At 44.0% G+C, this 13974-nt stretch overlaps 2 protein-coding genes across 5 annotated transcripts in view; one reads left to right on the top strand and one right to left on the bottom strand.

The window, feature by feature from the left end:
- NBL1 (NBL1, DAN family BMP antagonist) overlaps positions 1-13856 on the top strand; it is a 17051-nt gene extending 3195 nt beyond the window's left edge. For 2 of the 4 annotated variants that reach the window (XM_058161373.1, XM_058161374.1), the window contains exons 2-4: positions 7775-7963; positions 9975-10086; positions 11257-13856. In XM_058161373.1, coding sequence (XP_058017356.1) covers positions 7794-7963; positions 9975-10086; positions 11257-11454 — 480 coding nt within the window. In that variant the 5' untranslated portion in view covers positions 7775-7793 and the 3' untranslated portion in view covers positions 11455-13856. Of the gene's footprint in view, positions 1-1534; positions 1701-4867; positions 5877-7774; positions 7964-9974; positions 10087-11256 lie in introns of those variants that run through there. The other 2 variants (XM_058161375.1, XM_058161372.1) reach the window with 2 other exon arrangements.
- The window catches only part of TMCO4 (transmembrane and coiled-coil domains 4), a 55996-nt gene continuing 55858 nt past the window's right edge, over positions 13837-13974 (bottom strand). The window contains exon 16 of the mRNA XM_058161367.1: positions 13837-13974. The gene's annotated coding sequence lies outside the window, so the exon portion shown is untranslated.

Here is a 13974-nt window from a genome sequence, read left to right as displayed (position 1 = left end):
CCAAGAAGCCAAACCGGATTAGGCCAAGTTAGGACTTGGAGTGGAAAGCTAGTTGAGAACATCCGATGTTCCCTGCTCCACTCCTAGGATCCGGGATAGGAAAACGGGAGGCTAAAACCCCGGTTAGCTTGGTTCCTTCCACGCCCCTTGGTCTCTCGGAAGGCGATTTGTGGGTTTCCCCTTTCTCTTCTGAAGCTAACCTTGATTGTTGCTCCCCTTGGGATCCTGGTTTGGGAGAAAAAAAGACCGCTTTCTCCAGAAGTAGCCACGATGGCAAGGGGGTCACCTTCGCACAATGGGGTTTTTTGGGAGGGTCTTAAGGTTTCCTGGATGTGCAAACCAAAGTTAGAAGCGAGCAAAACTCATTTTTTGATTCCCTAAGTTCGCCTCCAGATCTCCCAGCATCATTGCGGTCCTGGCCAACGGACCAACAGAGCTAACATCTCATGTCTCTGCGTGTCAGCAGTTTTTTCAGGCAAGCTCTTGCAGTAAACTCCTGAAATTCTGTGAACAGGTTAAAACTGTTTTTTTTTAATTTTTATTCCCAGGTGGTTTTGGACCTACCTGGCTAATAGTGGCTGCCATCCCTTTTAAGATGGAAGAAGAAGGGTTATTTTTGCTTTTTGGTGGCTTTTTAAAATACGGTTAAGATTTAATTCTGATTATTATTATTTTTTGAGTAGTCTTGGCGTGATGAGATGTTGCATGCCACACAGAGCCCTTTAAGACAGATCATACTAGAAATTTTTTTTTTTAATTTGCATTTATATCCCGCCCTTCTCCGAAGACTCAGGGCGGCTTACACTATGTCAAGCAATAGTCTTCATCCATTTGTATATTATATACAAAGTCAACTTATTGCCCCCCAACAATCTGGGTCCTCATTTTACCTACCTTATAAAGGATGGAAGGCTGAGTCAACCTTGGGCCTTGGTGGGACTTGAACCTGCAGTAATTGCAAGCAGCTGCTGTTAATAACAGACTGTCTTAGCAGTCTGAGCCATTTATTTGTTATAAACAAATAAATACTGAAAATACATAAATAAATGCCCCTTCCTCATCACCGACCACTGGAAGAAGTAGAATATCCGACTTTTAACTTGCATGCTTTTTTTTTTTGCTTGTAATAATGCAGCTGCTAAGTTGAGTCCTGCGATGTCTCTATTACTGAGGGTGTGGGGGAGTCATTAATTTGGGGGATAAATAGAATTTATGTTCTCAAAGTTCATTTGTTGCAAAGACTGGAAGATTTGTGTGTGGCTTTATTTGTCCGCTAAGGAGAGGGTAACCTGGCTTTTAAATGTGTAACTGTTCCCAATTCTTCTTTGGATGCCTCTTTAGCTTGGTTTTCTTGAAATAAAGACTGCACCGTTCACTTTTCAATAGTTTATCCCGGGCCCACCTGCTGCCTTCTGTCTCCTTTTTCAAATAAAAGAGAAACAAAAAAATCCTCGTTTGGAAAATAGAACTTTAGCATTTCCCCCCCTCGGCTGGTCTATTCACTAGAATGGTTTTCGTTTTCGTTTTTAAAAAGCCAAAGATCTGGAAAGGGCAAAATAGGACGGCCCGTGTCTTTCTGATGGCATCCAAGACCATCATCCTCAGCCCAATGCCCAAACGAGAGATAATTGCACCTTCAAATTGCGAGGCGGAAAGCGATTTGAGCTCTGGAGGCTAACAGCATCTCTGCAACGATGCAGGTATTTTTCTCCAGTTCTACCTAGAGAAAGACAGCAAACGGTGCTTGGATCTTGTCTAAATTTGCACGCTTAAGATTTGTGCCAAGTCACCAGCAAACGACATGTGTCAGTGAGTGAATCCTTCTTATTTTCCACCGAGTTAACGAACCTGGCATGGCTGCACATTTTTCCCCCCCACCGGCTTCCGAAAGCGAAGTGAAAACGGTTCTGTCGAACGACTCCATTCACTCCGGGATTACGCTACGAAATTTTCGGCCGCTGCTTTGCCTTCCCTGTTGGCACCTTTCATCTTTGCCCTAATTTTTTCTTTTTTTGCTTGGCAGGCCGCCCTCATCCTAGAGGAGGAGCCGACCTTGCTCAGCTCCCAAAAGTAGAAGTACCGTCTTTTCCAAAAGGATCGGGAAGAGGCTAGGATAAATTTTTAAAAAGATGTAAATATGCTGAATGGGTTCACTGCGGGGGGGGCGGGGGGGACAGACTCCAGGCCGATGGTATTTATTTCACTGTAACTGCGGCACGCATAACTTGCAGAATGTGTTAGAGGCGAGTTATTATCCAGAGGAAGACTTTAGACATATACACGCGAGGCCGGTCTGCTTATCTGTTTATCATCTTCTGTTAAGCCATCAGAAGAGAGGAGAGGAGAGGAGAGGAGAGGAGAGGATAGAATAGAATATGAAATCAGAATAGAATAGAATAGAATAGAATAGAATAGAATAGAATAGAATAGAATAGAATATGAAATCAGAATAGAATAGAATAGAATAGAATAGAATAGAATAAAGAGAAGAATAGAATAGAATAGAGTAAGAGAAGAAAAGAAAAGAAAAGAGAATAATAGAATAGAATAGAATAAGAAATCAGAATAGAATAGAATAGAATAGAAATAGAATAGAATAGAGTAAGAGAAAAGAGAATAATAGAATAGAATAAGAAATCAGAATAGAATTAGAATAGAATAGAATAGAATAGAATAGAATAGAATAGAATAGAATAGAATAAGATAAGATAGCCTGTTATTAAAACATAGCAGCCTGCAATTACTGCAGGCTCGAATCCCACCAGGCCCGAGGTTGACTCAGCCTTCCATCCTTTATAAGGTAGGTAAAATGAGGACCCAGATTGTTGGGGGGGCAATAAGTTGACTTTGTAAATATACAAATAGAATGAGACTATTGCCTTACACACTGTAAGCCGCCCTGAGTCTTCGGAGAAGGGCGGGATATAAATGTAAATAAATAAATTTTAAAAAAGAATAGAATGAAGAAAAGAGAAGAATAGAATAGAATAGAATAAGAAATCAGAATAGAATAGAATAGGGAATAGAATAGAATAGAATAGAATAGAATAGAGTAGAATAGAATAGAATGAAGAAAAGAGAATAGAATAGAAGAGAATAGAATAGAATAGAATAGAATAGAATAGAATAGAATAGAATAGAATAGAATAGAATAATAGAATAGAAATCAGAATAGAATAGAATAGAATAGAATAGAATAGAATAAGATAAGATAGCCTGTTATTAAAACACAGCAGCCTGCAATTACTGCAGGCTCGAATCCCACCAGGCCCAAGGTTGACTCAGCCTTCCATCCTTTATAAGGTAGGTAAAATGAGGACCCAGATTGTTGGGGGGGCAATAAGTTGACTTTGTAAATATACAAATAGGATGAGACTATTGCCTTACACACTGTAAGCCGCCCTGAGTCTTCGGAGAAGGCGGGATATAAATGTAAATAAATAAATTTAAAAAGAATAGAATGAAGAAAAGAGAAGAATAGAATAGAATAGAATAGAATAGAATAGAATAGAATAGAATAGAATAGAATAGAGTAAGGGAAGAAAAGAAAAGAGAATAATAGAATAGAATAAGAAATCAGAATAGAATAGAATAGAATAGAATAGAATAGAATAGAATAGGGAATAGAATAGAAATAGAATAGAATAGAGTAAGAGAAAAGGGAATAATAGAATAGAATAAGAAATCAGAATAGAATTAGAATAGAATAGAATAGAATAGAATAAGATAAGATAGCCTGTTATTAAAACACAGCAGCCTGCAATTACTGCAGGCTCGAATCCCACCAGGCCCAAGGTTGACTCAGCCTTCCATCCTTTATAAGGTAGGTAAAATGAGGACCCAGATTGTTGGGGGGGCAATAAGTTGACTTTGTAAATATACAAATAGGATGAGACTATTGCCTTACACACTGTAAGCCGCCCTGAGTCTTCGGAGAAGGGCGGGATATAAATGTAAATAAATAAATTTAAAAAAAGAATAGAATGAAGAAAAGAGAAGAATAGAATAGAATAGAATAAGAAATCAGAATAGAATAGAATAGAATAGAATAGAATAGGGAATAGAATAGAAATAGAATAGAGTAGAATAGAATACAGTAAGAGAAGAAAAGAGAATAGAATAGAATAGAATAGAATAGAATAGAATAGAATAGAATAGAATAGAATAGAATAGAATAGAATAGAATAAGAAATCAGAATAGAATTAGAATAGAATAGGATAGGATAGGATAGAATAGAATAGAATGAAGAAAAGAGAAGAATAGAATAGAATAGAATAGAATAGAATAGAATAGAATGAAGAAAAGAGAAGAATAGTATAGAATAGTATAGAATAGAATAGAATAGAATAGAATAGAATAGAACAGAATAAGAGTTGGAAGGGACCTTGGAGGTCTTCTAGTCCAACCCTCTGCCCAGGCAGGAAACCCTACACCACTTCAGACAAATGATTATCCAATCTCTTCTTAAAAACTTCCAGTGTTGGAGCATTCGCAACTTCCGAAGGCAAGTTCTTTCATGTTCGATTTCTTGTTTGATTTCCTAAAATCACACTCATTCGCAAGCCAATGGGATCTGTGCGACCGGCTGCCTTCGTTTCCCTAGGATTTTGGATACCAGGGGAATTTTCTTTCTCTTTATATAAATTAAATTTATATACCTTACCTTGAGATAAGCTCAGTTCCTGGTGACCTCAACAGAGACGTCCCCAATGTTTTTCTTAAAAGCATTTATCCAGTCGTCCTCCAGGGATGCTTCCTGCAAATCCCTATTCCTGCCCCAAATCTTTGCCTGTTTCCTCGTGATCCATCATTCAAAACCAGATCCTTTCCCCCCCCCCCAGATCAGTCCAATCAATAAGGATCATCACCTCAATTTTACAGCTTCACCGTCACCCTGGACGGATGCTAGAGCCTTTCCTTTTTATTAAAATGCATCCGTTTTCACAGGCTGCATGATCAAATGCCAACTCACCTAGTTTATCTGAAATAATTCGGAATTCCTTCTCCGGATGAAGATCGATTGCTGGTTTTAGTCTGGTTCTGGATCCTGTTTGGCTCCACATCTGTGAAATGAGGGCCATATTAGAGGACAATATGAAAATATTGATAGCATCCAATTGCCTTAAATCAGCAACCCTCATTCTGTGCGCGATCGTCCCAAACAAATAGCGACACTCAAACCCTCTTGCTTTAAGTTTTTTTTTTTTTCCAGAACTTTTTGGAGCGCTGTCACGAAGAGAATCATTGCTCATCATGGAGACAATGTCAAATAATAGCAGGGGGGAGGTGAAAAGCTTTGGAAATATTTTATTCCACCTAAGGATAAAATGTAGATGACATCTTTGGCTTAGAAACCCAAATTTCTCTCTCCCTGCTGGGTCGCTTACCAATTTCCCAGTTTTTGAAATGAAACGTTTTGATCACAGTGGAAAACATGTTCATAGACCCAGAACAGGTTGCTAAAGTAGGGGGCTTGCAACCTTAAACACTCAAAGAGCCATTTGGACCTGTTTCCCACAGAAAAGAAAACACCGGGAGCCACAAAACCCTTCCCGCGCCTGACTATTTCTTGAGCGGCCACAAAACTAGCATCTGTAGTTGAATTAAACATTCTTTTTTTCTTCTGAAACTTTTCTTTTCTTGGATTTATTCATGGTTGGCCTACCGGGGGTTGAAAAGCTCAATACATCATGTGCCGGTGGGTGTCGCACATTGGCGGTTGCGACTCATATTTTGAGCGACAGGGAGCCGCAGCAGAGGGGCGAAAGAGCCACATGCGGGCTCCAGAGCCGTGGGTTGGTGACCCCTGTGCTAAAGGAAGGGAATGGTTGACGTTTTTCCTTGGACAAGTCACCACCAGGAAATCTCAACAACGGTGTGCGGGAAGTCAAACTTTACAAAATAATCTTAAACCCTAACCTATATTTTTGCCGAGAAAACAACGTGGATATTTCCAGGAAGATATAACACAGAATTTGTAGTTTTGTCTTTTGTTTTCTTCATCTTTATGTTTTTTCAAAGTAAACTTTGCAAAAAAAAATATGTAAAAATCCATAAAACTAGATTTATCGATTTGCCTTTCCTTGCAGTGACCCCTGCTGTCCATATGCTAAATTACAGTCCCCCCCCCTATAATTTTGAATTATAGTGTAAAATTCTATTTCTGCTCATCTAAACCCTTTCTTGGAATGATTTGTTCTGGCTTCCTTATAAAATTCTACCTGCCTGCAAGAAAAGCTACATAACACCCTTCCATTTTTTTAAAAAAAACAAAAACTAAGTAGTCTATTGCTTTATTTTTTTATTTTTTTAAAATGATGTTTTCTTTCGACTGCATCTATCTTGTTTACGCTACTTCGGGGGGTGCTTTTTTATTCCTAGATAAGCTGCTTAATAAAGTGTTTGATGTATGCAGAATGTCTTCAGATCAGGGGTGAAATGCTACCGGTTCGGACCGGTTCTCCCGAACCGGTAGTCCAAAAACGCTACTGGTTTGCCGAACCGTTAGTAAAAAAATGTAAAAAAAAAAAAGTTCCGAAGGTCGTGCGTCACTCAGCTGATCATCGGCACTTTTTTTCTTTTACTTTTTAGTTGTTTTTTTTACTACCAGTTCGGGCGAATAGGTAGTAAAAAAATGTTTTAAAAAAAGTTTTAAAAAAAGGTTCTGATGATTGCGCGACACAGCTATGATTGTCGGAACTTCTTTTTTTTTTTTTTACTTTTTTAAAGCAATTTTTACTATCTATCCGCCAGAATGGTAATAAAAAATACTTTTAAAACATTTTTTAAAAGGTTCCCACGATCGCGCGCCACAGCTGATCACCCCGCCCCACCATGCTGTTCTACTTTACTTCCCAAGCCCTCTTTTGGTGCGCACTGCGCATGTGCAGCCAGCGAACCGGTAGTAAACCGGTTCAGATTTCACACTGCTTCCGATGCAGAAATACAAACTCATTATGGACTGCAATCTTCTTCTTTTTTTTAAAAAAAAGTTCCAGTTCTCGACAAGAGGCTGAAGAATCTCCCTTTAGAAATGTGAAAGGATTTTTAAAAAAGAAATAGAGTAGCCTTGAGGTTTGGTGGATTTTTTAAATACAGGTAGCCCTTGACTTACAACAGTTCATTGAGTGATCGTGGAAAGTTACAACAGACCCGAAAAAAAACAGACTTATGACCGTTTCTCACCCTTACGAGCATTGCGGCATTCCCGTGGGCCCGTAATCAAAATTTGGACGCTTGGCAAATGACTCATATTTATGACGGTCACAGCATTCCAGGGATCAGGTGCAAGGATGGTATTCACGTACCTTCGCTACTGGTTCGTAAATGTGAGCGTGCACGCAGAGCATCAAAAACGGGACATGATGACGTCCGGGCAGGTGGGCAGAGCCTCCCGCATTCGCCGCTACCAGTTCGCCCGAACCGGATAGAACTGGCTGAATACCACCACTGGTCACGTGATCCCCTTAAGCGACCTTCTGACGAGTCAATGGGGAAGCCAGATTCCTTTCACGACCTTATTACTAACTTAACAAATGCAGCGATTCACGATTAACGACCGTGGCAAGGAAGTGTCTGAAAATGGGGCACAGCTCACTTAAACAAACCTCAAGCTTAGCAACAGAAACGCTGGGTTCGTTTGTGATCGTTAAGTCCTACGTGTATAGCCTGGAAATTTTGAGACAGGAACCGGCAGAGAACGAGATGGGTGGGTGGGGTGGGGGAAATGTTCTTTTCCAACCGATTAAAAAGTGCATTTGAACCCACTTCTAGGTTTCGACTGGTGCAAGTCATGATGCTAAGACTTCTGCTGAGCGCGTTCTTCCCCTGCCTGATCTTAGCTGCCCCGTCTCATATTAACAAACTCGCTCTATTTCCGGACAAGAATGCCTGGTGCGAGGCCAAGAACATCACCCAGATTATCGGACACAATGGATGCAATCCGAAATCCATCCAAAACAGGTAATGGTCCTAACTCAGCCTAATGATTCCGCCGTCTCTTTTAAGGCCTGGTGGTCAGACGTTGCTCCCTTTGCATTGTTAGGGACTCACAATTGTGGGTTTTAGCGACAGCGAGACAACGGTGAAGCGGGCACAGCGCCACATGCGTTTTCAGCATCGCATGAAAAAAATACAGCTTCCTCCTTCCTGTCCTCACCACTTTCTATAGAGCAGGGCTGTCAAGCATCGCATGAAAAAAATACAGCTTCCTCCTTCCTGTCCTCGCCACTTTCTATAGAGCAGGGCTGTCAAGCATCGCATGAAAAAAATACAGCTTCCTCCTTCCTGTCCTCGCCACTTTCTATAGAGCAGGGCTATCAAGCATGCGGCCCGCGGCCTGGATGAATCACGCTCTGGCTATGCCCATGCCCGGTTTAGCAAAGGGGGAAAAGTCCCAATACGTCAACGTGATGATGCCGTGATGATGCAAGTTTGACATCCCTGCTGTAGAGGGACGATTGAGGGCATACTGTCATATTGTATTAGTCTGGTTTGGCATCAGAAATGCTCTGCACATGTGCAGAAGCACTGAACGCTCACAAAGCGTGTCCATGCGCTACCAATAGCAAACCGGTAGCGCTGGGATTTGAAACCCACTACTGATATGCATGTATATTTATATATTCATATATATATGTGTGTGTCTTTGTGTATAGCATGTATATACTTATTTACTAAATCTGCACTACTATTAATCTTCTCATTGTTCCCATCACCCATCTCCTTCCACTTATGATTGTATGACTGTAACTTCGTTGCTTGTATCCTTAAGATTTATATTGATAATGTTTCCTGATTGCTTATTTGTTCCCTATGATTATCATTAAGTGTTGTACCTTATGATTCTTGATGAACGTATCTTTTCTTTTATGTACACTGAGAGCGTATGCCCCAAAGACAAATTCCTTGTGCATCCAATCACACTTGGCCAATAAAAAATTCTATTCTATTCTATTCTATTCTATTCTATTCTGATTTCTTATTCTATTCTATAATTTTCTTTTCTTCTTACTCTCTTCTCTTTTCTTCCCTTTCCTTCTCTTCTCTTCCCTTCCCTTCTCTTCCATTCCATTCCATTCCACTCCATTCCATTCCTTATTTCTATTCTATTCTATTCTATTCTATTCTATTCTATTCTATTCTATTCTATTCTATTCTATTCCTTATTTCTTTTCTATTCTATTCTATTCTATTCTATTCTATTCTATTCTATTCTATTCCATTCCATTCCATTCCATTCCAATCTTTCCATATTTTCTATTCTATTCTATTCTATTCTGATTTCTTATTCTATTCTATAATTCTCTTTTCTTTTCTTCTCTTACTCTCTTCTCTTCTCTTTTCTTCCCTTCTCTTCCCTTCCCTTCTCTTCTCTTCCATTCCATTCCATTCCTTATTTCTCTTCTCTTCCCTTCCCTTCCCTTCCCTTCCCTTCCCTTCCCTTCCCTTCCCTTCCCTTCCATTCTTTCCATATATTCTATTCTATTCTATTCTATTCTATTCTATTCTATTCTATTCTATTCTATTCTATTCTTCTATTCTTATGTGTTATGTGTATGGGAAGATATACATTTCATTTTTAATGTGGGCCAGTGTGCTCACAGTTAAAAAAAAATGACAATAAAGCTTATCTCTTATCTTGAGGCCTGATGGTCTTGGCAATGTCAGGGACTCAGAATTGTGAGTGCTCCAACACTTGAGTGGCGGGGTTGGACTAGAAGACCTCTAAGGTCCCTTCCAACTCTTGTTATTCTATTTAAATTTGGACAGCACTTCCTGCTGAAGAGTCTGGTGGTGCCTGGAATCTTTCAAAAAGCCAAAGAGTTGGAGAACTTCCTTCTGTGCCGTGCCAAAGCTCCCCCTCAAAACGCCGCCCCCCCCGCCCCGCCCCCGTGGGCGTCAGGCTGACCCCGGGACACACCAAGTTCCACCAAAATATATATTTCCTAATTCCTTCTTCCTCCTCTCCCAGAGCCTGCATGGGCCAGTGCTTCAGCTACAGCGTCCCGAACACTTTGCCGCAGTCGACGGAGTCCCTGGTGCATTGCGATTCCTGCATGCCCTCCAGCATCCAGTGGGAAATTGTGAGTCTCTGCGTTTTGCCCTGGGGTAAGGGACGCGGTGGCTCAGCGGCTAAGGCGCTGAGCTTGTCAATCGGAAGGTCGGCAGTTTGGCGGTTCGAATCCCGAGCGCCACGTATAACGGGGGGTTGAGCTCCCGTGACTTGTCCCGGATTCTGCCAACCTAGCAGTTCGAAAGCACGTAAACAAAAAATGCAAGTAGAAAAATAGGGACCACCGTTGTTGGGAAGGAAACAGCGTTCCGTGTGCCTTTGGCATTGAGTCGTGCCGGCAACATGGCCACGGAGATGTCTTCGGACAGCGCTGGCTCTTCGGCTTTGAAACGGAGAGGAGCACCGCCCCCTAGAGACGTCTTCGGACTGGGGTGGGTTCCACTTATGTTTACTACCGGTTCGCAACGGGATCGCTCGTGCACCGAGCTTCTGCGCATGCGCAGATCGCCTATGATGACATCCGGGTCGGTGGGCGGAGCCTCCCGCTAGTTTTACTCCCGGTTCTATAGAACCGGTCTGAACTGGGGGCAACCCACCACTGCTGGCTCTTGGGCTTTGAAACGGAGATGAGCACCACCCCCTAGAGGCGGGAACGACTAGCACAGATGTGCGAGGGAAACCTTTACCTTTTTAAGGGTGCGGGTTGCACGAAGGGTGAGTGGGCACCGTGCCCGTTTGCAATACACAGCCCTTCCCTTTACGGATCCACAGGGGGAGGGTGGCCGGGCATGCGCTAAGGGGCTAGGGTAGACCAAGGAGAAGCAATAATAATAATAATAATAATAATAATAATCCAAATTTTGCCGAGGAGAATCCGATGTTTATAAAGTCAAGTTTGGGGCACCTCAGTGGTGAAATCCAAATTTTTTTACAGCCGGTTCTGTGGGCGGGGCTTGGTGGGTGTGGCTTGGTGGGCATAGCAGGGGAAGCATACTGCAAAATCCCCATTCCCACCCCACTCTGGGGCCAGCCACAGGTGGCATTTGCCGGTTCTCTGAACTACTCAAAATTTCTGCCACCGGTTCGTCAGAACCTGCTGGATTTCACCCCTGGTGCACCTCCTAGGAAAAGTAGGTGGGGGGGCTCCTTCCTTTTTGCGAGCCCATTCCCGAAGACGGGGATCCTTGAGGCTGCTGCGCATCTCCTTATCCTGCCTCCTCTCTACCCCTCTCTTTCCCAGGTGTCGCTGGATTGTCCCAACCACCAATTTAGCTCCCGGGTGGAGAAACTGGTGGAAAAAATTTTACACTGCAGCTGCCAGGCGTGCGGATTGTACCTGGAAGAGCCCCACCATCAAGGAGCCCCCAACTCTCCCCCTTTCATCCACCTCCCTGTAGGCGAGGCTGCCAGGCCTGAGGAACGCCCGGAATACGACTGAATTTCCACCACAACCCCCCCACCGGCTCCATTTTCTCTCCACGCTTCTCTCTTTCTCTTTTTCTCTCTCTCTCTCTCTGTCTCTCAAACCTTCCTCCTGTTCTGACGTGGGGGGAAAAAACCGGAAAAACGAGGGCAGAATCCAAGGGAGCCCTCTTGCCACCCGGGAGAGAAGAGGAAGCTGGGCTGGTGGGTGGGTTGGGGTGGGGTGGGGACAGACGGACGGATGGACGACGTCTGGATTTGGGATCGGAAAGACGAAGACGAGAAGAGGCCGGCTGGCGAACCGAAAGGCCTTTCCCTGCCAAGATGGCGTCACCGTCGCCAGCTTGGCCAAGAGAACAGTTCTTAATTCCCTGGTGGAGATTCTGCCGGTTCCAGATTTGGGGGACGGTGAAAGTGGGCGATTGCCGAGAGGAAAGGAACGCATCTTCCTTCCCTTTGCTCCGAGATCTTTGGTCAAAATTGGGCAGAACAAACGTGGATTTTCTTGCTGGAACATGGGACTTTCCCCCATATATATATATATATGTGTGTGTGTGTTTTCTGAGGTTTTCGCGGGTGTTTGTAGGTAGGTCTTTGGTTATTTGGGTTTTCTCCCGCGTAAAATTGGAAGTGTCTTGGCGACGTTTCGACGAAGTCTCATTCGTCATCTTCAGCTTCGTGCTTCTGGGAGCAATGTGCACATTGCTCCCAGAAGCACGAAGCTGAAGCCTGAAGATGACGAATGAGACTTCGTCGAAATGTCGCCAAGACACTTCCAATTTTACGCGGGAGAAAACCCAAATAACCAAAGACCTATATATAAAGATATAAATATATATGCCAGACTGAGGAGAAACCTTGTTCAGCAGTATTATGAACTTTTATCAGAACAGGTTTGGGGTCCTCGGGGCGAGGGTGGGGGGGATCTTGGACCTTGGTTTCCATCACACCAGCCAGGAAAGGCTCTGGGATGGGAGTTGTAGTCCAGAATTGCCGGAGGACACTATACAAGTCATCTATCTACCCATGCTTTTGGCCTTGAGCTCGTAGTGCCCGAATAATTTCTCCCCGTTTTTTCCTCCCTCAAGACGAGGTTGAGTCGCAAACTCCCGTCGCCGGTGTGCGGGACACCCTCCGTGCAACGCACATGGAGAGCGACTCGAGAAAGCGTGTTCAAGCGGCTCTCCTTGGACAACGCACCCCAGAGCGCGATCTCGTGAAAATGGCCGTCTCTCTCTAGTCACGTTTGTTTGGGGGGGGGGAGGGGGGATTTTTTTCCCGCCGCAGCTGGGCTTTTGATCCCCCAGGAGGATCTGATGCCGAAGGTGACGCCGTTGGGCGACGCGCCCCCACGTTTTCCGCACGCTGTCACAAGCTTTAAGGGGGAGAGGGCTGTGGGGTAAGGGGGCACCCAAGCGGTTTTTCCTTGGAGGAAACATCGGGACTGGCCGTTGCTTGGATCCACTGAAAACCTAGCCGTGTTTTAGAAGCCGACGGTCCCTCTCCTACAGCAGGTTTAATTCCCGCCCGTCCAGAGGTGAGATTCAAATAATTTTAACAACTGGTTCTCTGCCCTAATGACCGACTGGGTGGGCGTGGCCAGGGGTTGTGACAGGCAGCACTGGCCACCTGTACCCCCTGGGAACAAAGATGGGCTGCGATGGGTAGGGGGAACACGCTGGCCCCCCCATACCCAGCTTTGGGCCTAGTAGGCTTCCCAGCAGCCTACTGGGAGCAAAAATGGGCCGCGGGGGGACGCATTGCCCCCCCCATGGCCCAATTTGGGCTTAGGAGGCCTCCCTGCACTTGCCTGGGGGGCAAAAGGAGGCGCATGGGGACTCCTGGTAGGGGCGCGGCCAGCCAGCAGTTTAGCTACTGGTTCGCCTGAACCGGCTGAGCCCATCCCCTGTATTTACCCCCAATCTTTTGTGTTCCGGTTCAGACTTTACTTCCAAGTAGCACTTTAACAAGCCAACAAAGGCGTGGAGAACATCTGGGACTTTTGGAAAACAAGGGGGAAGGGTTTTTTTCCCCCCCTCGAACGATCACTCTTGGCCATTTGGAACCAAATGAGCCAAACCAGAATGGAAGAGTTAAATCCTTCCTCTTGCAGCAATCCGTCGGGCATTTCCTTCCGAAAGAATCGGGGGCTCCGTGTGGCGTCCCGAAAAGGTGGTCATTTTTCTCTCCATGTTTTCGTTGTCGATTTTGACCACGGAGGTGCCCACACGGGGGAGCCTTGCACAAACTCGCCTCCTTTCTCGCTCTTGAACCAGGGAAGTGCCTCCGAGGCGGTTTTAATGCACGTTCATTCATGCACACCCACTGTGTATATATATTTTTTTTTTTTGGGAAAAAAACCTATGTAGCTATTTCCACTGCCACCATCACCTTAAATAAATTAGAGTGTGAACTTTTTTACAAGTCCTCAACCTTTTTTTTTGTTTTGTTCAGGGGCTTTCGCCCGGCATGGGGAGAATGAAGGGATGCAAATCTTCGCAATTCAAAAGCTTCTCAGAAAGCACAGCCAGTTTTG

The sequence above is a fragment of the Ahaetulla prasina genome, chromosome 18 (genome assembly GCF_028640845.1).
Source record: "Ahaetulla prasina isolate Xishuangbanna chromosome 18, ASM2864084v1, whole genome shotgun sequence".
Lineage (NCBI taxonomy): Eukaryota > Metazoa > Chordata > Lepidosauria > Squamata > Colubridae > Ahaetulla > Ahaetulla prasina.
This window is presented reverse-complemented; position numbering and strand designations above follow the sequence as displayed.